This window comes from Syngnathus acus, chromosome 19, assembly GCF_901709675.1.
Source record: "Syngnathus acus chromosome 19, fSynAcu1.2, whole genome shotgun sequence".
In the NCBI taxonomy this organism is placed as follows: domain Eukaryota; kingdom Metazoa; phylum Chordata; class Actinopteri; order Syngnathiformes; family Syngnathidae; genus Syngnathus; species Syngnathus acus.
The window spans coordinates 4,914,994-4,939,836 of NC_051103.1; the positions used below are offsets into that span (position 1 = coordinate 4,914,994).

At 47.3% G+C, this 24,843-nt stretch overlaps 1 protein-coding gene across 3 annotated transcripts; it reads left to right on the top strand.

Annotated features, from left to right (window-relative positions):
- The first annotated feature begins 192 nt into the window (after window positions 1-192).
- On the top strand, window positions 193-23,693 carry LOC119137948 (inactive ubiquitin carboxyl-terminal hydrolase 54-like). 3 transcript variants are annotated; one of them, XR_005101054.1, is made up of 21 exons: window positions 193-503; window positions 5,417-5,890; window positions 6,992-7,084; window positions 8,889-9,023; window positions 9,139-9,252; window positions 9,332-9,414; window positions 9,478-9,583; window positions 11,759-11,905; window positions 13,786-13,935; window positions 14,218-14,410; window positions 14,985-15,167; window positions 15,329-15,548; window positions 15,630-16,007; window positions 16,080-16,207; window positions 16,447-16,599; window positions 18,582-18,735; window positions 20,315-20,994; window positions 21,079-21,206; window positions 21,294-21,431; window positions 21,558-21,703; window positions 21,819-23,693. XR_005101054.1 is itself a non-coding variant. In XM_037277518.1 (20 exons), the coding sequence occupies exons 2-20, from the start codon at window positions 5,735-5,737 to the stop codon at window positions 21,903-21,905; spliced, it is 3,426 nt and encodes a 1,141-aa protein (XP_037133413.1). In that variant the 5' UTR covers window positions 194-503; window positions 5,417-5,734; the 3' UTR covers window positions 21,906-23,693. The 3 variants fall into 3 exon arrangements, 1 of the variants encoding a protein (XP_037133413.1); XR_005101055.1 differs by having other exon boundaries at window positions 21,789-21,876; XM_037277518.1 differs by lacking the exon at window positions 21,558-21,703 and having other exon boundaries at window positions 194-503.
- The last annotated feature ends 1,150 nt before the right edge of the window (window positions 23,694-24,843 follow it).

The window sequence follows — 24,843 nt, forward strand, 5'->3', positions numbered from 1 at the left end:
TCCAAATCGAGGAGCATTATGGTACGCGTGACCTCTCACGCTCGGCGGCTCAGGCTGTGGCCGCAAAGCGAGGCTGGCGGGTGTCAAATTTTGGACAGATGTCCTCTGCATGTCGCTGTCAGCAGCTCCAATCAGTGTGTGTGAGAGAGAGAGAGAAGTAGTAGCAAGCGCACACACATGTCCCCTTAAACTGCCACTGTGAGTGAAGGCTACGCAGGTAACCCACGGCGATGACGTCACCCCTCGCATATTTGAGCACCCCAGCTTGCCCGGTAGGCGGCGGCATCGCGATGAGCGCACACTGGAGGATAGCAGGAGCAGGAGGAGGAGGTATCGCGAGAGCAGCGGCGTACCGCGCGACCGCAGCGCTGGATGGATGGCGCCGGTGGGGGCTGCGTGGAGCCGAGCTGAGCGGATACGCCCACGGCTCAGCCTCCTCTCCGCCGTTAAATCACACGGTGGGACACGCGAGCGGACGGAGACTGTTGTCGACTGCATCCGGGGTGAGTAATATTAACAGATTGTGGATGCGCGCGTGTGTGTGTGCGCACTTGGCTCTATGGCTGATGCTGCAGAGGTGCACGCGTGTAATGGGGATTTAGTCAGTGTGTTGCCCATCATCATCGTAAGTGCGTGCGTGTGTGTTGCAGGGTCACTATTTCGTCTTGGTGCAAGCGCATTTCCCCTTAAACGTGCATGACATCCTTTTCAAGTTCATCCTGTCACAGGTGTCCAGTCATGTTCTTACGCTTATGGGTCGGTCTTGCTTTCGGTTGGAGGGACGCAAGGGGGGGCTGGACTTGTTGATGGATGAGCGACAAATCTTTTACCAGCAATGTGTGTGTGTGTGTCTGTGTGTGTGGTGGGCGGGGAAGGTGCAGGTTGCAGGGTCACTACTTTCTCGTGCGCATGCTCATTTCTAGACCGGCATCCTTTCAAGTTCACCCTCACGTCCAGTCCGTCTCCTGCATCTCTAGATGTGACTGTGAGGTTGTGAGGAGTTGTGTTGGACTTGTTGATGGATGGGCAACAAACCGCAGCCTCTTACCGGGGCCCAATTCACGCTACACTGTCATACGCTGCCGGGTGGCTGCTTCATTGATTTAACGTCGCGGTTCTGAGATTGATGACTTTGGACGCCATTGCTGCTGCGATGCTGCTGCGTAATAATAATAATAATAGTGTCATCTTTTTTTTTTTTAATTGGACAAATGTTCCAGTGTTTGTTGCTACTGTGGCTCATCCGGTGGAAAATGTCCAGTGGGAGGTGGGGAGGGAGTTTAATCCTAAAAATATTCCAGCTTTAGGAGCGATTCACTTGATTAGACTAACAGTGACTGCTGACAGTCTGAGTACACGGCAAAACGCCTTTGTAAGGAAAGTTTCAACAGCTTGCGTGAAGCCGATGACGGATGACAAGAAAGCATTTTAAAAGGCACCTGAGCTGTTTTATGAGCGTCTTCTTTTAACACCAACATAATGGCTCGGTGAATTTACTGTATGTTTTTACAGCCTGCCGAGATGTAATCAGCCTATTAAACGACTTCTCCGTGGTCACCGGGAACATTGTTTTGATGTAGTGCGGGCCGGCCGGGCCTACTCAAATAACCTTACTGTCAGATGCCCTTTGGGGGGGTGTTGGAAACTATCATTTTAACTGACTTTTACAAGACTTATTATTTTTTGTTTTGTGGTCCCTGTTATCTGTGGTAAGAAAATATTCCCGCTGTGGCCTTGTGGTTTTATGCCGCTTACTTCATCTAATATTAAACACAACAGACCGTTAGCGAAGGACGGCATGCCCTCGAACACACGATCGTCGTCTTTTACAAGCTGCCGTTGGAGTTTAAGTCAATACGATATAGCAGGCGTTGTTTTGATGCTTCAAGTTGGGTTGCTGAAAATGTGTGTTTCAGCTCTTCCACTTTCGAGAAGAAAGTTGTCAGGGAAGTAATGAGTCCACCTTTGCATTTTGAGAGGTGAACTTTCCAACAATGCCAGCCGTGTCCTTTTAAAACATGAGAAAGAGTCTGAGGCGGGATTTTGGTTGTTTCAGCAGTACGCCGATTCTTACTTAAAACCGAAAGTTGCGCAGGGGTAAAGTCTAACACTTCTTCCCACATGTTTAGTCGTGAGCTTGAATGTCCTTCAAAGTCTGAGTCGGGGTTTGGCCGTTTCTATGGTCCATGCATTTTTATGTTTGCAAATTGTAATGGATCTATTTGTCAAATCTAGACATTGCTTTCATATTTCAGTGTGTAAAATCAGTCACACGGATACGACTTGTCGTGTGTATCCCCCCCTTCGTTGACATTTCAAACTGCAGCATTCCTGCCTCAATGGTGGACCCCCCCCCCCCCCCCTTCCACACACACCCAGTCTGCATGCACGGGATTACACAGACGTTTTGGTTTAAGAGGGAGCAGATTAGACAATAGTGAGAGGATGATGTAGGAGTGAGGGATAAGGAAAGCATGCTTCAACGTCTCCTTTGACCTTAACCATCCCCGGCCAATGCGCCTTCTCTCTCCACCCCACCAATCACGACAGGTTGAATCTAACACCCCGCTCATTCCTATTGTCCGCCTCTTCGATTTGTTTTCTGCGCGACCCCAACATCTTCACGTGACGTCCCGTTATGTAACGGGCTGCGTATTAAACGCATTCTTTGGCCGTTTTCGATTTGCTGCCCGTGTGATTGGACATGTGCCTCGATTTGCTGCGTCTCGCTTGTGTCGTGCGGTCACGCCGTCTATGCGGGAAAATGACCTTGAAGAAAATCCCAGACTCTGGCTGCACGTTCGTTCACACGCCTACACGCTGCACGAGGATGTATAAGTTGATATAAAAGTGGGAGGGGAGGATGAATTTGAGGCTCTCTCGCTATTGTCAAAAGGGGCTATTTGAAGTTACACATAACCCACTTACAAGGAAACCCACTGTGCACGTGAGGTCACACGTGAAGTTTTCTTTTCGGAAAAGAAAGATGAATGCGGGGAGTAGAGGTCACTGGAGAGAAAAGTGAACAAAGCAACAAGGAGAGCTTCAATTCAGGTTGATTGTTTTTTTTTTTTTTTTCCGTGCACGTGTCAAAGAGCTTTTGTTCCCGGCGACACTGGTACACTGACACGCTGACCCAAACATTGAAAACAATGGCCGAAGTCAGATGTTACTGACAACGATCATGTCCGTCCTTAGTGTTGTGTGCTTTTTATGTAATGTGATTAAATAGCACAGGTTTAGCTTGTCACATCTGCAGCACACGTACGTTTGCGACGCGATGTTCGTGCTAGCGGCACTTGTGACGGTTTAGCAGAAACAGATGTCTTTCCTCAACGCTTCCGGCCGTGCCCTCGCCGGCTCCTATCGATCGGCGAGTAATCATCGGTTGTCCCGACAAAGCGCCCGGGATTATTCTGACATCCCAAGGCGACGTCACGACTCTGCGGTGTGACTCACGCTGGCCGTGCAGATTGCTCTTCACGGGTGTGAACGTCATCATGAGGCCACCTGGCGTTTAATCACAAACAGTTAAGAATATCACACGTCAGAAGCAAATAACTTTGTGTTCAGTTTGAACTTGACAGCTTTTATCAATCAAAGTTCTGGATAATTCTGAAAAAGCGCAAGCTTCGCAAAAAAGCCACGGACGTGGACTCTGCGGATCCCGTCTGGCTTAATAGCAACAAAGGCGATCCCGAATGCCTCATTGGGTAAATTTGCCGCCGCTCCTCTGCTTTCCTAATGGCCGCCAGTGCAGGGTCAGGGAATTTGATTGACTAGTGCCTTGACTCGCTGTGGCTTCCAGGAACTCTCCACCATCAATACACATCATCATCATTCGCCGGCCCCATGTGTCTGTGTGTGTGCCCGTGTGTATCCGAGTGTGTTTGTGTTAATATCACATGGTTCGGCTTTTCTTCCCGCGTGCCTGCCGCTTGGCCTATTTCCATGGTAACGAGCCAAATACTGGAATACATACACGCGCACGCACACAGGCCATCGTTTATAACAGCACTTGTGCGAGGCTGTAGGGTAGCGTCAGAAAGAGGATGTGTGATCGCAGTTTCCACACCCACTCAGCGGGGACCTGCATGCTCACGCGCACACATGCACGCTTGCTAGCACACACACACACACACACATAAGGGCCATAAATAACAGCACTTGAGTGATCTTGGTTGTGTGAGATTGTAGGGTGCAGTCAAAAAGATGTGTGATTGCACTCTCTACACCTACTTGGCGACACACACACACACACGCACGCACAAACAGTCACTGTATGCTAAAACAGAAGTTAGTGATTCTGTTTGGGAGAGGGAAAATGGAAAAACAGAGCACTGGCTGCCAAATCCCTCCATAAATCCGTTTGGCAAGTTGGATTTTGAGTGTTTATGCACAGCTGCACTGAATGTGATTTTTTTTTTTTAGATAGATAGATATATCTCGCAAACTAATTAGTTATAGCTAGCTAGCGGGCTAACTATTTATCTAGCTAAATAGCCCTCTGGCCTTTTTCAAAGAAAAGTAGGGTGTTGTGGCCGCACTGCAAGCTGGCAAAAAGACGGAAGGGAACTTTGCCAAAAGTGGCGAAAGGCACTGCGGCTCTGCTAGCTTGCTGTCCCGTGGTGTTATGCAATTGTGTGCACTTGTGTGCTTACTGTGCACACACACACACACACACACACACTCGCTGGCAGAAGCTCCAGGTTTGTCATTAAATCGTGATTATGAATAGATTTTGATTTCCGTGTCCCATTACTGATGCAATTTTAGACCTCATAAGATTCCAAATCCGACCAAGAAAGCTGTTCTCTGTTTGTACTGTCAAATATGCATAGCGGAATGACGAATGAAAACTCCACTGGCTGCCAACAGTGTCCATTAAACAGATCAGTCCACTTCAGACCTCACCAACGGTGGAGCAACACAGCTATGGCAAGAATCATGATGTTATTGTTTTAATAAACAAAGGTTCCATCAGTGCAGTATAACGGACACAATGTTTTAGTTGCTATTTTGAGTTGATAATGAGCAATAAGGTGGTAATTATTCAGAGCAGAGTCTGCTTGCTGGATGCAGGTGATTGGATGGCCCGATGAGCTATTAAAGTTAACTAACCATCCGTCAAGGTTACCTGCTTCCATTTGGGGCTCATTTGACCAAATTCCTGCGTAGGACTTAATCAAAGCACACGCTCTGGAATTGGTCAAAAATGGACAACTTCCTGTTTAAAGACTTTCACAATAGGGGTCTGTATTAGTCATGGTGGCGAGTGCCAGTTGATTCCTCCATTCACCTTTCAAATCACCGACCTGCCTGTGGGAATTCCGCTGTCTGTTGTTGTTTACCTGCCCAAAGTAGACAGCGTTTGACCCATGCGGCCTGACAGCTGGGTCTTTTTTCTGTCTCGCAGGGCAGGAAAGGACATGGGAGCGTCTGGCCGGCGCAAACAACATTCGTTTGACAGGAGCCGCCAGAGGACGACTTGCCAAAGGACAAGTGACAAACAGATGCCAACAGCGGCTCTGGCAGGGAGCAGGCGGATTCTGAAGAAGTGAAGCACGGCTGGAGAGGGGCCGGCTTGCATGGGGGCCAAATCCCCGTCCAAGACACACTGCTGCGCCTCCGTCCACCGCCTCCGTCCTCTCTCCTCTTTTCTCCCATTCGCCTTCTGTCACTCTCATGGGAGTGACATAGAAGCCTCCGAAGGAACGGGGGCGTCCACGTAGGGATGTCGTGGAAAAGGAACTACTTTGCGTCCGGCGGCGGAGCGGTCAGCGGGGTGCAGGGGCTGGCGACCCCAAGAACCATGACCTCTATCGCGCCCAGCAAAGGCCTGAGCAATGAGCCGGGACAGAACAGCTGCTTCCTGAACAGTGCCCTGCAGGTCAGTGACGCAGTGACTCGGAAACCATAAGCCCTCACCTACAATGACCTTTCACCCTAACCCAAAACTCAAAGCCCTACCTGTGTTTGTTTTCTACAATAATGCAGCATTTCTTTCTTTACTTTGTTGCCTTTAGCAAAATTGCTGGATGTTCACCAAAATGACAACATCTAGCTTACTTCATTGCAAGTGTGACAACTCCAACTAAGACACACACACACACACATTGCCGTTAACTGATAATTAAACATGGCAGCCAGATAAGCTTCGTATTAATGAGTGTTTGCATGTTCTGCTTTGCTTTTGGCACCATTCAAGCGACTGTGTGTTTGTTTGCGGAGATGCTTACTCAGCTCGTGCGTGCGCACAAACACACACACACGTGGACCTCTCAAGACGTCCAGCTGGCACGCGCACACACACCTCCATGCTCCAGATGAGGAGATGGAGGATGCAGTGATAAGCTAAAGCAGAAGCTTAGTGGAAGTTGGAGAGAGGGCAGAGGAGCTGTTGAAGGAGGAGGGAGAAAAAAAAAAGAGGGATGAGGAGGAAGAGTGTTGATTGCCCATTCAGGTCACAGTCAGTCCAGCGCAACTACTTGATGTTATGCGAATATCTTTTTCTTATCAATTAAAAATATCCACCAGCAAATTGGGTTTGTTTTGCTCTATTTGTTATCTGATCTCATTGTTATTTTTATTTCTTTATTTATCGCCAGAAATTCCACTGATAATGGCCGCCGCTTGTCGGAACAAATGATCCCCTCGAGTAGTTCCGCCTCTCTCTGGCTTCCTCGCTTGCTATTTTTTGACTACAGCAAAACGCACCTGGACAGGCAACGTGCTGGGAAAAAGCATGTCGTGTTTCCACGGCAACTGTGTGCCAGCATCAAGCCACAGCGGCAAAGGTTTTTAGATGTTTACATTTGATTACTGTTGAAAGAAGCGCATGTAATAGCTCCCTATCTTTGGCATTTCCCCGCTTTTCTAAAAAGAGGACACAAGGAAAATAAAATGGGTTCGCACACCTCATGGTGAATCCTCCAAATGATCACATTTTAATGCCACTATAAAACTACTTTGCCTTTGTTTTGTTCTTTAGGTTTTGTGGCATCTTGACATCTTCCGCAGGAGCTTTCGCCAGCTGACCACGCACAAATGCATGGAAGATTCTTGCATCTTCTGTGCACTCAAGGTAAAAAATACCTATATTTATTTATATTTATATTATACTGTGGTTTGAAATACATTATGGGCAAAAAAGAAATATATTTTTTTGCCCATAATGCATTTCAAACCACAGTGACAGTGGCTCACTCTGAGTGATGAGGATGGCCAGTGATGGCGGGCAATTAGTTTGCTTCTTCTGGTAAACCATGTCTTGGTTACTAGAACATGCTAGAAAATATTATTTGCTTGGGTACAGAGTGGATGAAAATGAATAAAAAGCATTTTCAATGTCAAAAGAAGTGCGAAATAACATAGGAGTAGAATATGTTTAAAATGTTACGATAGCTGCTCAATGAGACATTTGTTGCTCCAGTGGTGACCAACATGTGGCCCGAGCGAAGGCGTAGCGCCGTGACTAATGTGCTGTAGTGCGGCAGCAACACACTGGTGGGTCTCCACAGCACTCCACTGTAATTAATTGGCCTGACTGAAAGCGCTGAGCTAAGCAGAACCCACGCACGCACACACTTTGCCTCTTACACACACACGCAAATCAGTACACGCGCATCCACTTTTGTGCGTATGTGATGAAAATGAACGATACATTTAATCCCTCCGGACCAAATTTATATTCACGTTTCGGGACGATGGATTCATATTTTCGCAAGCTATCGATGAAAAAGTTGAAACGTGAAAGTCACGCGGGAGCTAGCCAAAAAGGCTACGTTAGCATCCGGTGGCGTTTGGCCCACTGGAAATTGCTGCAACACTTCATCTCTTTCCACTAGAGAAGGAGAATGGGATGGGAGGAGGAGGAAGAGGAGGGGAGTGAAGGAGAAAGATGAATGAATGTGGGAGTTGTTGTAGATGGCTGCAAACTTTGCAATTGGACTGCCGCGTGTACACACGCACACAAACACACAGGCGAGCACATACACACACATGCACGCTCACTCACTCCACCCCATCCCTTCCTTGTTCCCCTCCTCTTCAACCTCCCTCCATCTCCCTTTCTCTCTGTAGGGTATATTCCCCCTCCATTCTCCTTGGCGCATTGCTGCAGTCATAACACACGCACACACACACACACACACACATACACACAGTATCAGCACGACTACATTACTTTTCCCAATGCCAGCTAAGCCCCTCAACTGCTTTATAATGTCGTCTTCCTGTAGTATGACTGCAGCCATCTTGTTCCGCTGCCTCCCAAATGTTTATTAATGGAGCGCCACCTAGCAGAGATTGTAGCTAAAGCTAGCTATTAGTTACTAGTGAAGTGATTGTAGACAAAGTTGAGACGAAAAGTATTTTGACGAAAGCACAAAATAACTGGAATTCTTTTTAATTGTGGAAAAAACACATCTGTGTTCAATTATTTTCCAGGCATCCATTTTAGATCTGGCGATGAACTTCACTATTTTTACGTTTGTACCCACTGCCACGATTTGGGGTCAGATAAAGTCTGTTGTAAAGCGGTGTTTATTTTTGTGTGTCTGGCTTCTAAACATACTTTTTCGCCTTGCAACAGTTTGCTTCGCTTTTCTATTTCGCCACTACAAAGCACTCTGCGGTCTGTTTTTGTCGGGAGAATAAGCGCAAATGTATTATTGATGGTGTCTGCTACGGAGGCCCGGCCGCCTCCGTCGTCGACACATTTGTTGCTCGGCGCTCTGACGGGTTGTTCCTCCGCTTCGGTTCCTGAATCATACTGGTCTGAGCTTTTACAAGAAATATATACGGCATGGCCTAACCTTATCAGTTTTGGCTCCACTATCTTTTACACGGTGATATTTTTTTGACACCATCTGATTTCAAATCCACAGAGCATCTTTGCCCAGTTCCAGTTCAGCAGCGAGCGGGTGTTGCCATCCGACGCGCTTCGGAGCGCCCTGGCCAAGACCTTCCAGGACGAGCAGCGCTTCCAGCTGGGTATCATGGACGACGCCGCGGAGTGCTTTGTGAGTCACGCAATAAGCTTGCGGCAAAGTTAGATTGAAGGAGACCCGATGAGGCACTCAAAATTGTGCTGCGGCGAGAATTAAGCGGGATTTCGTACCATTTTTGTCTTGTTAGGAAAATCTTCTGATGCGGATTCACTTCCACATCAGCGCAGAAAGCCGAGAAGATATCTGCACGGCCAAACACTGCATCCCGCACCAGAAGTTTGCCATGACCCTGTTTGAGCAGGCGTGTGCACACGAATACACACACGCTAACATCTTAATATGTACGTATATTAACGGAGTGACTGTGTTTCAACCCGCAGTGCGTGTGTACCAGTTGCGGCGCCACGTCGGACCCGCTACCCTTCATTCAGATGGTTCATTACATATCTACCACATCCCTATGGTAAGAACGCACACACACACATGCACAAACAAGCAATGATGTAACGGTTGTGTGTTGCCGTAGTAACCAAGCGGTGAAGATGCTGGAGTGTCGCGAGAAAGCCACACCGGACATGTTTGGGGAACTTCTTCGCAACGCCAGCAACATGGGAGACCTGCGCAACTGCCCTGTGAGAGCGCCTCGCCACACACACACACACATTCACCAGCGGTTACACACCATTTTAACGCAGTTAATTGAGTTTGCAGAAAAGTCATCCATTTTATCTACATCCGTTTAATAATAAAGACCATGAAATAATAACGTGTGCATTATATAATGTAATCGCAGATGTTTTTTTTTTTTTTGTGTTGCTTACATAACCAACCGCTCATTTGCATGTTCGACAAATTTCTCCGCCGCTTTTGTCACCGTCAGCATTTTTTCCGGACCTGTCCTCATCGACCCGCCGGTGTGCTGTAAAGCGAGGCTCTATATTTGTATCGCGTGTGTTTGTGTTTGGAGACAATTTGGAAGGAGAACATTCAAGTGTTGTTGTCGAACTTAGCAGAGAATTTTGGAATAGATTGCTAAAGGGACTCCATGAGGATGGCGTGTGTTGTGCTGCCACATTGGGGAAGCGAATGGATCCAGCTTGGCTTCAAGCGGCGGCAGCCTTTCGCTGCCAAAAAGTGTCCCCCACAAAGAGGCTCTTCTGTGGGCTTTTTTACAAAGCTCTGGAACCCCCTGGACTATCCCCCCCCGCCCCATCCATCCTGCCTTCATCTTGAGCTGCTGCTGCAGCAACTCTCCAAAAATGCTGGGAAAAATAATGCGCACTTTTGATTGACACTTGTAATGATAAATTTAAGGGATTAACGTTAGAAGCAGCAACTGCAACCTTAAGATATCACTGAGGGAACGCTTGTTTCGAGCACCTTGAGAAATGACTGCGAGAATGTTTGTTTTTGTCCACTTTAGGACATATCACTGATGGAGTGCTTGTTTTGCCCGACTGAAGACACCAGTGAGGCTCGTTTTGCCCCGCTCAAGTCATCACAGGGGGGCTGCTTGTTTGGCTTGCCTTAAGACTTATGACTCGGGGAGCACTTGTTTTCTTCACCTTAAGACATCAGTAAGGATGTCATGAGGCAACGTTGTCTTACCAAACTAAGCGCATCAATGAGGGAGCGCTTGTTTTGTCTATCTGAAGACATGGCTGAGTCTCTATTCTGCCCAATGAAGTCATCACTGAAGGAGAGTTTTTTTTGTGTGGAGTTGAGGACATATCCCTTAAGGAGCGCTTGTTTTGCATAACTTAAGACATATCGCTGACAGAGTGCTTGTTCTGCCCACCTGAATACATCACAAGGCTTGTTATGCTTACACTAAGATATTTCACGGAGGGCATGACAGTTTGGCCCACTCAGGGAGTGATTGTTATGCCCACCTTATGATATCACTGAGGGCGCGTTTGTTTTGCCGACCTGAAGACTTTGCGGCGGCTTAAGATGGCCAAGCACCTTAGGTCATTATTTAGGGAAGTGCTTGTTTGGCTCACCTTGAAACTATAGTAAAGTACTAATTAATGAAGTGTTCTATGCATTATTTAAAAAAAATCCAAAGTGTGGCTGCATAGGTTTTGTGCAACCAACTGTATTAGTTCGATATAAATTTGAATATTTGACGTGCTCTATAGTTGCAGATTGGCTGCTTTGAAGATAATAAATCATCATTAGTGCTCCTTCGTTTCGTGATTGATTAAATGTGGATTATCTCCTCGCTGTGGTGTCTAATGAGTTGCGAGGAGTTTCCATGATCAGTATTCTGCAGACCAACACTTTCATTTGACCGCCAGTGTAATTATATAACATGCTGGAAAGGTCCTCTTGCGAATGGAGAGGCAGACCCTGGCAAAGGATCAGCCAAGCAAGCTCCCCACCGCCAACCACGCCACACGAGTCCCACAATTCCTCAAAGAGAGTCCACTGTGTACTGCATATGTGTGTGTGGGAGGCTTGTTTTGGCAAAGCCCAACGGTCGCCGGGGTGTTCTCAGGCTGCTTCCGTGGTGGCTATGCCAACGCTTTGTGTGTATGTTTGCGTGTGTGTGTGTGTTTATTTGTGTGCTCTAACTCTGTGGTAGGTCATGACTCAAAAGGAAGCATCCAGTACATGCAGTTCCGAACCTGGCAACGAGCTCCAGGGACAAATATGTCCCTGTGACGTCCGCACCCTTTCACCATTATTAACATCGCCGCTATCCGCACACGTCACATGACATGTGCAAAACGACATACAGGAAGTGAAAAGGAAGACTCTTCTAATACTTTTGTCCTTTTCTCACTGACTTTTTGATTTCCCAGAGTAACTGCGGAGAGGTGTTACGCATCCGCCGCGTGCTGATGAACTCGCCAGAGATCGTCTCTATCGGGCTGGTGTGGGACTCGGACCACTCTGACCTGGCTGAGGACGTCATACACAGCCTGGGCACCTGCCTGCGCCTGGGAGACGTAAGTGAGGTTCTTCTACTCCAGTCCAGTAGGTGGCAGTAATTTGCAGTACAAAGTTAGGGTCTGACAGTGTCAAACTGCTTTTTCAGCGAACTGCTGGTTTGCTGCCACAACTTGGCTTCAGTGCAAACAGATATCACTGAGGGGAAGGGCTTGTTGTGTCTACTTTGGGCTACCTGAAGATATCAATATGGTCAACTCGTCAAGATTTTTTTTCCTGCAACCTAAGACATACTCCTGGGGGAGTGTTTGTTGTAGCTAAACCGGATTTGGTTTCCCTGACATGCTCCACTCATACTATCTCAATATGAAAAAGTTCTTCTTCTGACCTCCAGAGGACCTGTCGGCAGAGGCGGCGCTTCCCTAACCTTGAAATTGAGGACAGAGAGGTGGTTAGTGGCCTGAGCTGATAAAACCCTGGTGGACAGTGTGGCATGGGAGGAGGGAGGAGGGGATGTGGTTGTCATGCCAACAGGGCATCTTTTCTTCACCCGCTGCCCAGTTGGCTTTTGACACATTTTGGGAGCTTCTGTTTTTAAAACTTGCCCGATGAGGCCAGTGAATGAATTCACCCCTGACGTAGGGCTTTGTTTTTAAAAACACCTTTAGACATAGAATGATTGTTTAAAACATATCACATAATTGTGATGGACATAACCTTTGGCTCTACTGAGGAAGTGATTGTTATGACCACCCTCAGACATATCACTGAAGAAATGGCACAATCGTGATTCGGGGACTTCCTCGGGCGGCCCTCACACAACACGCACACGGGCACACGCGTTGCAAAGCGGTGTCATGACCGAGCAATGTCGTTGCATTTCAATGCCGCTGTAACATCTCAGAAACACTCATTCTGAAGTGATTCCCATGAATAATGCATGAGTCAGCATTATAGCGTGTCAAATTCTTCTACTGCCCCCCAACACCACCACTGTTGCCAACTTCTCCTTCCATCATGTCGGCTTTTCTCCGCCTGCTGTCTGTCATTCCTCAACCCTGAGATGAAGCTCGTCGTCGCAGGCGTGATGTGATGCCTTTTGTGCTTTTATGTCACAAATACTGGATCCATTTCCCCCCGCAGCGCTGCCTCCACTTCCTGTCATCGTTTCTTACGTCTTTTCTCCGTCGCCGAGACGATTAGCCCATTTGCGATAAATAGAAGACAATTTGGATAATCATGTGCGTCGTGCCTCTTGAATGAGAGACAATGTGCCGCTTAACACGCTATTTGACGGAATCGCATCGGGTTTTCAGACAAAAGGAAGCGGTAGAATTTGGCTCATTTGGAATATTCATGAAATATATATGAATCAGGACACCTGGGGAATTACTATAACAGCTTCTACTCTTCTGGAAAGACAAACAGAATTTTGCAGCTGAACATTTTTGAGGTTGAAGGTCACTGATGTGTGTCTGTGTGTTTTTTACATCAAATCCAACAGAGAATGCTACTAAATTATGAGACTCCTTCACATTGAGATGGTTTACATATTTTGATTTTATACTCATAAAACAATAAACACAGGAACAATGGCAGCTATTATTGACCCATGTACTGTATTGATTACAACTAAAAACATTCATCAATCAATCCAATCATTCATTTTCTGAACTGCATACGTTTGTAAATATAACCGTAACAGAAAATATTTACAAATATTACAAATAGATTATTATTCCTGTTAGAGAAATAAAACCACAATATAACAAACAATTGGAAAGACTGCGCAGGATTACTGCATACGGCATTGTGGTGCAAAGAAAAGCAGAGGGAAAAAAAATTGCTGCTGGCATTCACGTGAACTCATCTGTCTCACGCTGCACACCTCTCCCTCTCTTCCCCGCATCCCTCCCTCTGCCTCCCTCCCTCGCTGTAGTTGTTCTACCGTGTGACAGAGGAGCGAGCTCGCCAGGCAGAGCTCTACTTGGTGGGCATGGTGTGCTACTACGGCAAGCACTACTCCACCTTCTTCTTCCAGACCAAGATACGCAAATGGATGTACTTCGACGATGCCCACGTCAAAGAGGTGACTCCGGCTGTGCGTGCGCGTGTATGCGTGTTGTTGTCCACACATGATTGCGTGTTAAGGTCGTTTAGATGTGAGTGGTATGAAGGAATGTGCCAGTGAGTGTAAGTGAAGCTATACGTCCTTGTTCACATGATAGCAACACTGCAGATGTCTCTGACCTTCTGCTTCAGGCGATAAATTCAACACGGTCTTTCTTAATATGGATTCATTTACTCGCCTTACATATGTGTGTCTATGGGTGGGTGGCGGTGGGGGGGGGGTGTTCCTATGTATCTTCAGATTGGCCCTAAGTGGAAGGACGTGGTGTCCCGCTGTATCAAAGGCCATTATCAGCCACTGCTTCTGCTCTACGCCGACCCCCGTGGGACGCCGGTGATACTGCAAGAGAGCGCAAGCCCCTACGCCGGCACCGACCCGCAACTGGAGCTCCAGCACGGCAGCAGCAAGGCCGGCTACGACAGCGAAGACTCGGGTACATGCGCTGCCACACATCGCATCACAGGGAAAAGCAAATAAACTAGAGTTACGGACTCAAACATGTTTCATTCAAACCGCAAATCTACCACAGACTATCACCCCAAACCACTATGATATATATTCAAACACCTTAGAAATCACTGCCACTACACAAATGCAGTAAAGACTCTCCATAACTTTGGCTCCTCGACATGTAAAGGTCTTAAACAGTCAAGACAACCTACTTCAATTACTCCAACAAGCCAAGACTTTGGCGCCATCTTGTGGCATTTAGGACATTGCAGGAAGAGCCCATTACAGGACTGGTGACCCATTCACGGTGTAGCGGTTATTTGGATAATAAACAGCTTGTCATAATGTATCATTTCATACGTCTTCTTCAAATGGTCTAACTGTAGGTATTGTAGAAAAGTGAATAAAAATGTGCTTGATCTCAAACATTTGCCACCCCTGGATTACACATGTGCATTGATCATCCGGAGGTCAACCTTCAACCTCCTAATCCCCTCGGGATCATTTCTCCTAAACATATTGGAGTCGGGGATTAAGCGGCAAAGGTCTGTCTTTAGGTCGAGAGCCCTCCATTTCTAGCGACACCCGCACGGACTCATCGACGGACAGCTCAAGTCACCGCGCCTACCGCAGCCGGCCGCTGCACCAGTCCACGGGCAGCCACCTGTCCAGCGACTCTCAGACCACCGTGGTCCCCAATTACGATCTCGGAACGCCGTCACACACTGCCGACACAGGAGGTACTGTTTCATTATTTGCTGAACGATAGCATGTTGCTTACTCTAACCCAATCTTGAAGCCATGCGAATCGTAACATTTTAGATCATTTTGATCTATGAAAGATTAGACAACGACATTTAAGATCCTTCCTCCCCTTTCCTGACATAACTCTGCCTCCTAGAATTAGCAGTGGAGGGCCCTCCCCGGCCTCCCTCACCCCCCCTGCAAGAGTACAAGGAGACGGCCGTCTTCCTGCTCTCATCACGGCGGCCGCTCACTTCCTCTTCGTCCTCCTCTCGGCCCCTGTCCTCCTCTTCCTCTTCGGGGGTGGGGGGCTGCGAGAGTGGGGTCGGGGGGCCTCACTGGGAGAATGAGAGCACCAGCAGCGAAAGCAAGTCCAGGTACTGACCGTCTTGTAGCAAGTACTGGAAAGCAATGCTTGAAATAAAGTATCTTAAATAAGATTTCTATTTGTGGTTCAGTTCCTCTGGTGGCTGCTACCGCCCCACCTGGAGGCCCCGAAGAGAAGCTCTGAACATCGACAGCATCTTCTCAGGCCACAGCCAACGGATCTGCGCTCAGGGCTACCACACCCTGCCGGGACCCTCTCACCCGCCTCCACCCCAGCTGGCCATACCCTGCCTGCGGCCCACCACGCCTACACCGCGGAGCTCACAACCCTCGGAGGGCAGGGAGGCTGCAGTGCTGGAGGCCAGATCCAGGCTGATTGGGCAGCCCAGATCTACGATGGGCCCCCCTGCTCCTCCGCCTCTGAGGGGGGTGGAGCACCAACCTCGCCTGATACAGAGGATGGAGAGCGGCTACGAAAGCAGCGAGAGAAACAGCAGCAGCCCTGACAGGTAGCAAAGTACTCGCCTAACGCAGCCGTCTAAACAACTCAATTATCAGCTTTTTAATTTTCTACTCCTCAGGGAGGTGGGGCAACAAAAACGGGCGCTAATGTCCGGACCATCATGGCGCTCAGTGCCCAAGTCAAAGAGCACCGGCGCTATCCTACAGGAGTCACCTTCACCTGGCTGGTGTCGCACCGCCAACCCTGGTAACGCTCATACTCGTCTCACGTTCAGTTAAACTAACTCAAAGTGAACATTTTCAAGCCTAACCAAGACTGCTTTAGCCTTCTCTGAAAACCTCAAGCCCAAAGAGAAGGAAGAGCATTTTGCATTCACATGTTTTAGCCAAGCAGGTCCCCAAGTCATAAAATTTACAACTTACTGTAAGTCTTCCCAACCATTTTCCCAAAGATTCTCATCAAGTGACTTCATTTGTGGGTCTCAGGACGCAGCGAGCTGGATGAGCTCCAGGAGGAAGTGGCCAGGAGAGCCCGCCAGCAGGAGCAGCAGAAGCGCAAGGAGGCAGAGCAAGAGGCGGCCATGGGCTTCAACCCCAAACCTAGCAAATACATGGACCTGGATCAGCTCCAGCACCAGGGTAAGACTAACTCCACGTCTGTGGGGTAGCAGTAGGGCCTCTAATCGGATAATTTAGCCTGATGAATTTTGGCTTGTGTGATGTCACTGCGAGGTCACTCACATATGTAAATGTCTCTGTCTGAGCTCCGCAGGCTCTCCGGTCCCCATTCCCATCTGCTCGTCTGTCTCTTCCATTTGGTAACCAACCAATGCTTATCTTTTTGTTACCATGACACACACATCTGCCGATCGGGATTAAGATTCGCAGGGAGATAATAGCATTAGATTCGTTTAACCTGCAGTTACTCCTTGAAGTGGTTGGATGGGCAGCATGATTTGAGTTTGGAGATGTTTCCATGCAGGAGAAAAATGATTTCATATTATTGGTTGTTTGTTAGTTTTCCGCACTCTGGGCTCGGCCTCGGCTATTAGAAGCAAGCAGCTGGCCGCAGTGAACATTCTCGGTAGAGCAAGGCGGAAGAGGAGATGGCCAAATGCCAGCAGGAACGAGCCAGCAAAATGCAACCCGCTGTCTGCCAATCTAATGAAAGCTGTGCTTGCCATTGGCCAAGCAGTATGTGGGGCAAGATGGTGGCTGGCTCAGTGTGAGACAGAGCCGCCCCTAAAACGAGCACATCTAATCACATGAAATATGCTGGAAAAATAGGTCTTGATCCTTGAGGTATTTTGGAAAAAGTGTGCCACATGTTTTTAAGGCACTTGGTAACTGCTTTAAATGGAAAAGAGAAAAATCCCTTCAAAGCTTCAAACAAACTTAACTTGGTCTCTGTAGTTGATGAATTTACATTAATTTACATTTAATTGCCACAGATATGAAATATTCTGGAACACGCTATAATTCCTTGAGTACTCCCTTTAAAATGCAGAATGCCTGAATAATAAATTGCACGCAGCACTCTGGCATTACATTTGCAAGAGTTCATTAAAAAGGATGTGAGACGGCATGAATTAATGAAGCAAAAATAATCATGAAAAAATTTGACTAGACTCGGAGTGGTGAGGAAATGCATGTTTTCCAGCCTGGTATTCATTTTTGGAGGACATTATGGATTTGTGTGTGTGATTGGAAATGAGCGATAGTGCTCTACTACCCTCTAATGACAACTTTTGGTTTTGCGCCACTCTAGCCAAAAGACAAGTTTGTTTACGCGTTTGTAGCCCACAGCAGAGAATTTTAAAAATGCAGCCCTCAAAGGAATATAAAAAACATATTGTGTGTGTTTGTGGCACACGGGAATTTCAATTTTTTTGTGGTCTTCACAGCGACATAAAAGGTTTGAGGCGCACAGCATCGAGATTGCGAAACGTCATCCCCATAGAAGTACTACAAGGACGTGTATGAATGTGTCTTTGTGGCCCACACAGCAAAGAAGTGGCAAAATATGGACATGCCATTTGTGTATGTTTGTAGCCTGCACAAGTAGTCATCACTGAGATTGTTGTGCGTGTGTGTATGTGCCTTCTCTGAACTGCAGGTGTGAAGGTCCCCCCTCCCTCCCCAGCTCAGCACTAAGTAAACCTGTACGTGGGATTATTAGATTTATGTCCTGTCTGTCCTCCTGTGTGTGCGCGCGTGTTTATGTGCGTATGCTTTAGCGTGTTGATGAAACTAAAACACACACACCTCTACGAGTACAAGTAACCTTGATGAAGTGCGAGGACGACAAGCGAGTGGACAGATGGCTTCACTATCAGCGCGCTTACATAAGCCTTTGCTCCGCCGCGCAGCATCCGTATCGATGCGTTCAAGGCCCCTCGTTCAAAACAGTCTCTTGTCCCTTGACCTTGAATTTTTGACTTACTAACCGCAGGCTACATGATGATGCGTCACTACTCGCCGGGCGCTTGATTCGGTACACCTGCATCACCCCGCCTTCTGCATATAACATCATAACCACACTTTCTTTGCTTCTTTCTCCTTTTGTCATCCTCTTCTTCTCTTTTTCCTCATCACTTTGTCCTCCTACGTGGCGGGTTCAGCTGTGCTCAGACCCCTGCATGAGGCTAGCGCTCCGAGCGGCTCGACCGTAGCCGCGTGCATGAGGAGCGCTGGCGGCCCGCTCAAAGGCAGGCAGGAACAGGAAGCGCAACAGCGGGAGTCAGGAAGCACCCCCTGCCCACAGGGGCCTCGCAGGTATACACGCCGCCACTGTGACCCACAAAGACCCACCTGCCTCCCACCGCAACCCTGCTGGACTCCTCGTCTTTGTGTCAGTGTGTGTGACCTGTTGTGTAGCTTGGCTGGGCTATGAAAGAGAGTTGTGTATGTTCTTTTTTTCTGCTTTCCCTCTTTGTAGCACTCTGTGCCGTGCCATGGCGGTTGCATTTGTTTCGTGTCGTGTTGTACGTTATGCTGCTGTGCTTCAGGGCTACAGTGGTAGCCTGCAGAGACCTAGAAGGGGTAAAATTTAGATGGCTGGAACTACAGCTTTCTTTTTACTTTTTTTAATGATTATTAATTATTTCTATTTATTTTCCTCAGTAAAAATAATCAACAAAACATTGATTTTTCTGATTAATCTGAATTTTTTAAAACGTTTTTTAATGATTTCTTTTATTTCTATTTATTTTCCTCAGTAAAAATAATTGACAAAACATAGATTTTTCTGATTATTCTGCAAAAAATAGTTTTTTACTTTTTTTTAATGATTTTTTAAATTTCTATTTATTTTCCTCAGTAAAAATAATCAACAAAACAGATTTTTCTGATTAATCTGAAAAAAAAATCAAAAATGTCATTTACATTTGAACTGAAAACATTTCAAAGCTTTTGCAGATGGGCAGGAGTTGATGGTTCTACTGCCTCAAAAGTGTAGCCCTAGTTTCCTTTTCTATTAAAAGCCCCCCATTTACTGTTCAAGCCAAACTGCTTGCAGAAAGGAAGAGGGGGTGAAATGTTCAGTGCTCTCTGCCTCGCTCTCCTTTTTTTTTTTTTAATTTGACATCACACCTCTTTTCTATTGATCAACACTAGCGTCTGATTTATAGCCGCTGCTGCAAAGCCTTCTGGGTAATTACTAAGGCTGAAAAGAGTTGATAGGGGTGCTGGCATGTGTGTGCACGTGCAGACACAAACACAAGAGCAAAAATTGATGCACGAGCTGTTCACACACACGCGCGCACACATACACAGATAAATAGGATCCACTAATGTTGCACATACATCATTTGCCTGCATGTAAATCAATGAAATGGTATGGCGGCCTGCTGAGAGCGAATTACTTTACGCGGCGTTGACGTACGACGCGCTGCGCTAAAATGGCTGTTTGGAAAGTCTGATTACAGCGCATGAGATGCTGGCATCAGGATGTGTGTGAGTATGTGCGTGTGGGTTGGTGTTGTTACTGCAGCTTACTCAGCAGTTGTGACCATCTCCATGTTTATTCCTATCTCTGTGTTATACTGCTCCCTGGTGGTAAAGGCACACAAAGGCAGCCACGCAATTAATCAACCGTGACTATTTCATCCCTTACGTTCTGTTAAATTTCCTGTTATTGTATGTTTTCATAATTAAGACACAATAGAGTGTTTGTATTATGAGAGGGTCCTTGGAAAAAAAATAATCCTGGACCGAAAAAGATTGAGAACCCTAGCCATACATCACCAGGCTGCGTGTGTGTTGCCGGCTTGCTTACCCTGTTGTGTGCTTGTTGTGACCTTTCCACAAACCAGCTGACAGCCAAACAACTCTTTGTGTCCCCCCCTCCCTGCAGTGAACAGCCAGGCCCGGTCCAAGTACTGCTGACACCCAATCAGAAGGAGGAAGAGGACCATGACCAGGAAGAGGACGCAGCTCTGAGCCAAGACCCGCCTCCTCTGCCTCCACCTCCAACCTATCGCCACCCGGTGACTCCTCCCCATCCAGCGCTAACCCTCAGCATCACCCACCCGTGCGCCCCCTCCAGTGACGTCAGTGGGGGGGTGAGGCTGTGTGAGTTTCTCCAAGCTGGGGGGGTGAGCGTCAGACCCTTGGGGAGGCACTTGGCTATTTCCCTGCCGTCGCTTCCGCTGTGCTTTTGGGAGGCGCCGGTTACGCTCCCCCAGCCTCCGCCGCCCCCCGTCACCAAACCTATCACGCCTCTCTGGCAGCCCCCCCAGCCCAGTTCCACCTCAGCCCCTCAGCATTGGCCGCCCTCCGACGGAGCCACCCGCCATTGGTCCTCCTGGAGTCTAAATCGCCCTGACGCCATGGTGACACCCTACGACACCCCACCGGACCGCTACGCCGCCATCCCTTTGCAAGCGCCCAGGCCCGGTCGGCACCCCGCTCGGGGGAACTACGGCTTCCAGTATGCCTCGGGGCAACACGGCTGTGACCGTGAGGAGCCGGAACTAACAGAGCTCACGGAGCTTGACACCCTTTACCAGGCCAGTCTGCAGGCTGGGAGGACAGGTACAGACCTTGGCCAATTAGGGTAAGGTTTAAAAGCTTGACTAACTTACTGACACTCCTAATATGGTTGTTCTTCCGGTGCAGGCTGCAGCCCATCAGAGCGACTCATCTCCAGGGTTGGAGGGCCAACTCGCTCTAGAACCCCCAACGCAGACATGGAGAGGAGCGTGTTTGGGCCAGACGGCGCCAGCACCCCCACCTACCTCAACAAGGTGATCCTTTCCCCATGCCCTCCCTCACCAACCTTGTCACGATTTTCATCTCCGTGCCTGACCTGTCCTCTTCCTCTCTCCCTGCAGCCAATGATGTTGCAGGGACTGCGTTTAGGGGCGGGGCCAAACGAGGAGGGGGACAACCCGAGGAGAATGGGACGCAGCCTGAGCGGCACAGTCGTGGTGACCCCACGACACGCACGTCTGACCGCCACCCGCAGCTTCGTGAGTACCGCGCTCCGTCGCCCCCTTGTGGCTCAGCATGACGACACACTGCTACTCCCCTGGTTTCTTCGTCTCGTGTCTTCTTCCTCTTCTTCTTCTTCTTCTTCTGTCTGTCTCGTCTCCAAGGCAAAGCAGGCTGATGTCAGTGCCTCCTCCTCCCATTGCTTGCTTCCTCTGTCCTGAGTCCCTGTTGCTATTCCACCGCCATCACCTCCTCCATCCTCTTCATCACCAAAACCCTGTCATCACCACCTCCCTTCTTTACCTCACAGGTAAACATCACACTGTGTTGCCGCTTTCTAATACTGAACAATGTAGATTCTATTTTCTATTTTTCAAAAACCTGTGACTTTCTAGTGTCTATATTTGGAACGTTTGTGATTTCAGGAGTTGTCGGGCAGCGCTGGGAGTTTCTGGCTGTGTCTGACCGGGGTCAAACTGTCCTCCAACCAGGGTCGTGCTCAGCCTCACTGAACCCTAAGAGCCCGCTTTGACGGGTGTGGATCGGACGAAAGATGCTCCTCTCCCGGAATGCCGCTAACACGCAAACACCCACGCACGCGCACACCCACCTGCAACGCAACGTAGAGACCCCCTGCTTTGCCCCCTCCCTCGCCACACCTTCGTCCCTTGCCCCACTACTCTGTCTATGCAGTCACAGTTGACCCTGACAACCTCAAACTTCTCCTGATGTTGCTCCCCTTACGACACTTTCCTGGGGCAGATGTGGGGACGCTCCGAGTAGCCGCGCCTCTTCCTCTTTCTCCACGGGCATTTCCTGGCGGATGCACACACGTAGCAGCGGAACTGTATATCTGATAGACAGCCATAATTTTTCTTTTTATGTTTTTTTGCCCGAGGCCGTGTACAGAACATGTATGAACTCTATGTTAACAAATAAGACCTTATGGAACGTTAAAGAATATTCAACATAGAAGTGGGGGTGCACTTCACAAGTGTCGAAGCAGGACATTGTTTGCCCCCCCCCCTCCCCAACCACGCCGCCCTCCTCCTCTTTCTGACTTTTCCCCCAAGCTCACCTACCTGAATGACAGCTCTCCCGTTTCTACCGGGAGATTAAACAAGAAAAGCGCCTCTTCTGTTAAATCTTATCATATCTGACACCTTTTTGAATTTTTGCTCTATTTTCTTCCAAATAGGAGGGGTTATGTCAGACTAATGTTAGGCTTTGGATTAAGGTTGCATAAAAACAGTCTAGGGTTACGTACTGTGGATATAATTAGTCTTCACACCCTTCTCTAAATGCCACTTTTTCACGATATGACAAATAGATGAAGATAAATTAAGATTTACAGGAGTTTTAATGTAATTGGTTGATCAGGGGTGTGTAGACTTTTTATTTCCATTCTGTGTTTGTCAGTCTAGTCTGGGTGAACCTTAACCGTAGTAGCAAGGCGTGACCAGGTGAGAATGTAGCATGGGCTTTCTTAACGGAACCAAGCTTTGACTCTAGTGCACTTTGCGAAGCGGATGCGATGGTAGAAGAAGTGCACTTTTTTCAGGAAGGCTGCTTGAATGAAAAGGGGATGCTTGTTTCACTTTTAAATGGTCCTCAGGTTAAAAAAAAATCCGTGATAAACTTTATTATACTGAATAGGCTAAGATATACACGTTGCTTTATACGCTGTATTAAGAGGTCTATTTTCAGCCGGTGACGCGCTGAGATGTCAAGCAGTTGTACAGTCACGCCCCCCTTTACTAAGCTACATTATTATGCTTTATGCTGTTCATGTATAAAAAAAAAAAAAAAAGTGAAAATAGATCGTTGTAACTAAACCAAAGGTTGGCATTATTTACCAGAGATGTTTTCATTTCTCTATTTTATTTTCAATGTTATTTTGAGGTTGCGGGAGAATGTAGCCCAATTGTAGCGCTTCAGTCCGCTATGCAAGTCGAGCCTCCTCAGGAGGACCATCACAACAAAACGCCCACAAGATTTCATGTTTAATGCTGCTGGTGAACTTTGTTGTGCTGCATCTATTTACGCTATAGTTTCAACCAATGGAATGCAAAAACAAAATCGCTAAAAGAGGGGGATAAGGGAGAAAGAGAGGGAATGAATGTAAACTAAAGGATCAGAGCGCACGAGGAAGCAAAAGAAGCCGATGTTTGTGTGTGTGTGTGTGTGTGTGTCAAATTAAGGGGGGGTAGTAGGGTGGTCATAGGGGTTAAAAAAGGAACCTGTATTTTTGCAATAAAGTTATTACTAATGCACTCCCACAGGGAGTATAACCACCATAACAAGGCCTCTATTGCTGTGTCTTTGCATTACAAAATACAAAATCTGTCCAATGCACCTCCAAGTTCCTCCAAACCGCCCACAAAAATATGTTATCATCACAATTATGTATTAGAACATCCAACAGCAAATCAACTTTATATGAAAAATGCTTTGTACTGCAACAAAGTGACCACTAGGTGGCAAAGGTGACCTCTTTTTTGTATTACCCCAGCCCAGCATATGGCTTGCACAGAGTAAAAGCAAAACTATTTAACGTCATACAAAACATACATACAAAATGTTATCTATAAATGAGCCAAACAAAAACTTTTGTTTTTATTTTTGCTGTTAAATTAGGCATTAACAAATTAATTAATCAATGTTTTATTAGTTATTACAGCAAGAAAATAACCCCATTATTATTTTATTTTTTTTAAAAATCCACACGTACTGTATATGTATGTCTATAGTGTCTGCAGTCATTTTTTTTTGCTTGTTTCACTCCCGTTTCACTTTTCACCCCCAGCATGACCTCTGCAGACTGCGGCAGCGATGATGTCACTTTTCCAAGCCTATCAAGAGCAATTAGACGGCCGCACAAGGGCTCTGGCGCACACACACGCGCTATAATTAAGAAGTAGTCTTACATAAACAGAGTAATACAATATCTTAAAACCCATTTGGAAGGAGCTTTTGGCTTATTGCATTTGTCAGCGCTCCCGAACTGATTGGCCCGTCGCTCGCTTGGCCAAGTTTTCAGCGCAGAATCTGTGAGGAAGTTTTGACATATAATATAAAAATATTAGTGGTAATAGGGGGCTTTTGGAGCACTAATATTGCAATATTAATGGGGCTTTTTGGAACCAACCCTGAAGCTGCTCGGTGTCAAATAACACTCTTGACGACTACTGAACTTTAGATTGATGGATGGATGGGTGGAAAGGGGTTCTCCTGCTAAATGTCTAAAAAATACATAAATAAAATGCATATTGATTAGATGAGGTGCAGTTTAACGGCAAAGCTGTTAAGGAGGAAAAAAGGCTGTTTTAGGTTCGTGCACTTGCAGCCGCTGCAGAGCAGGAATGCAGATTTACAAGCTTGCACAGGCATGCAGATGTGGAACCAAAGAGCAAGTGTTATGGTCAAACCCCTGGTGTGCACAACGCTCCC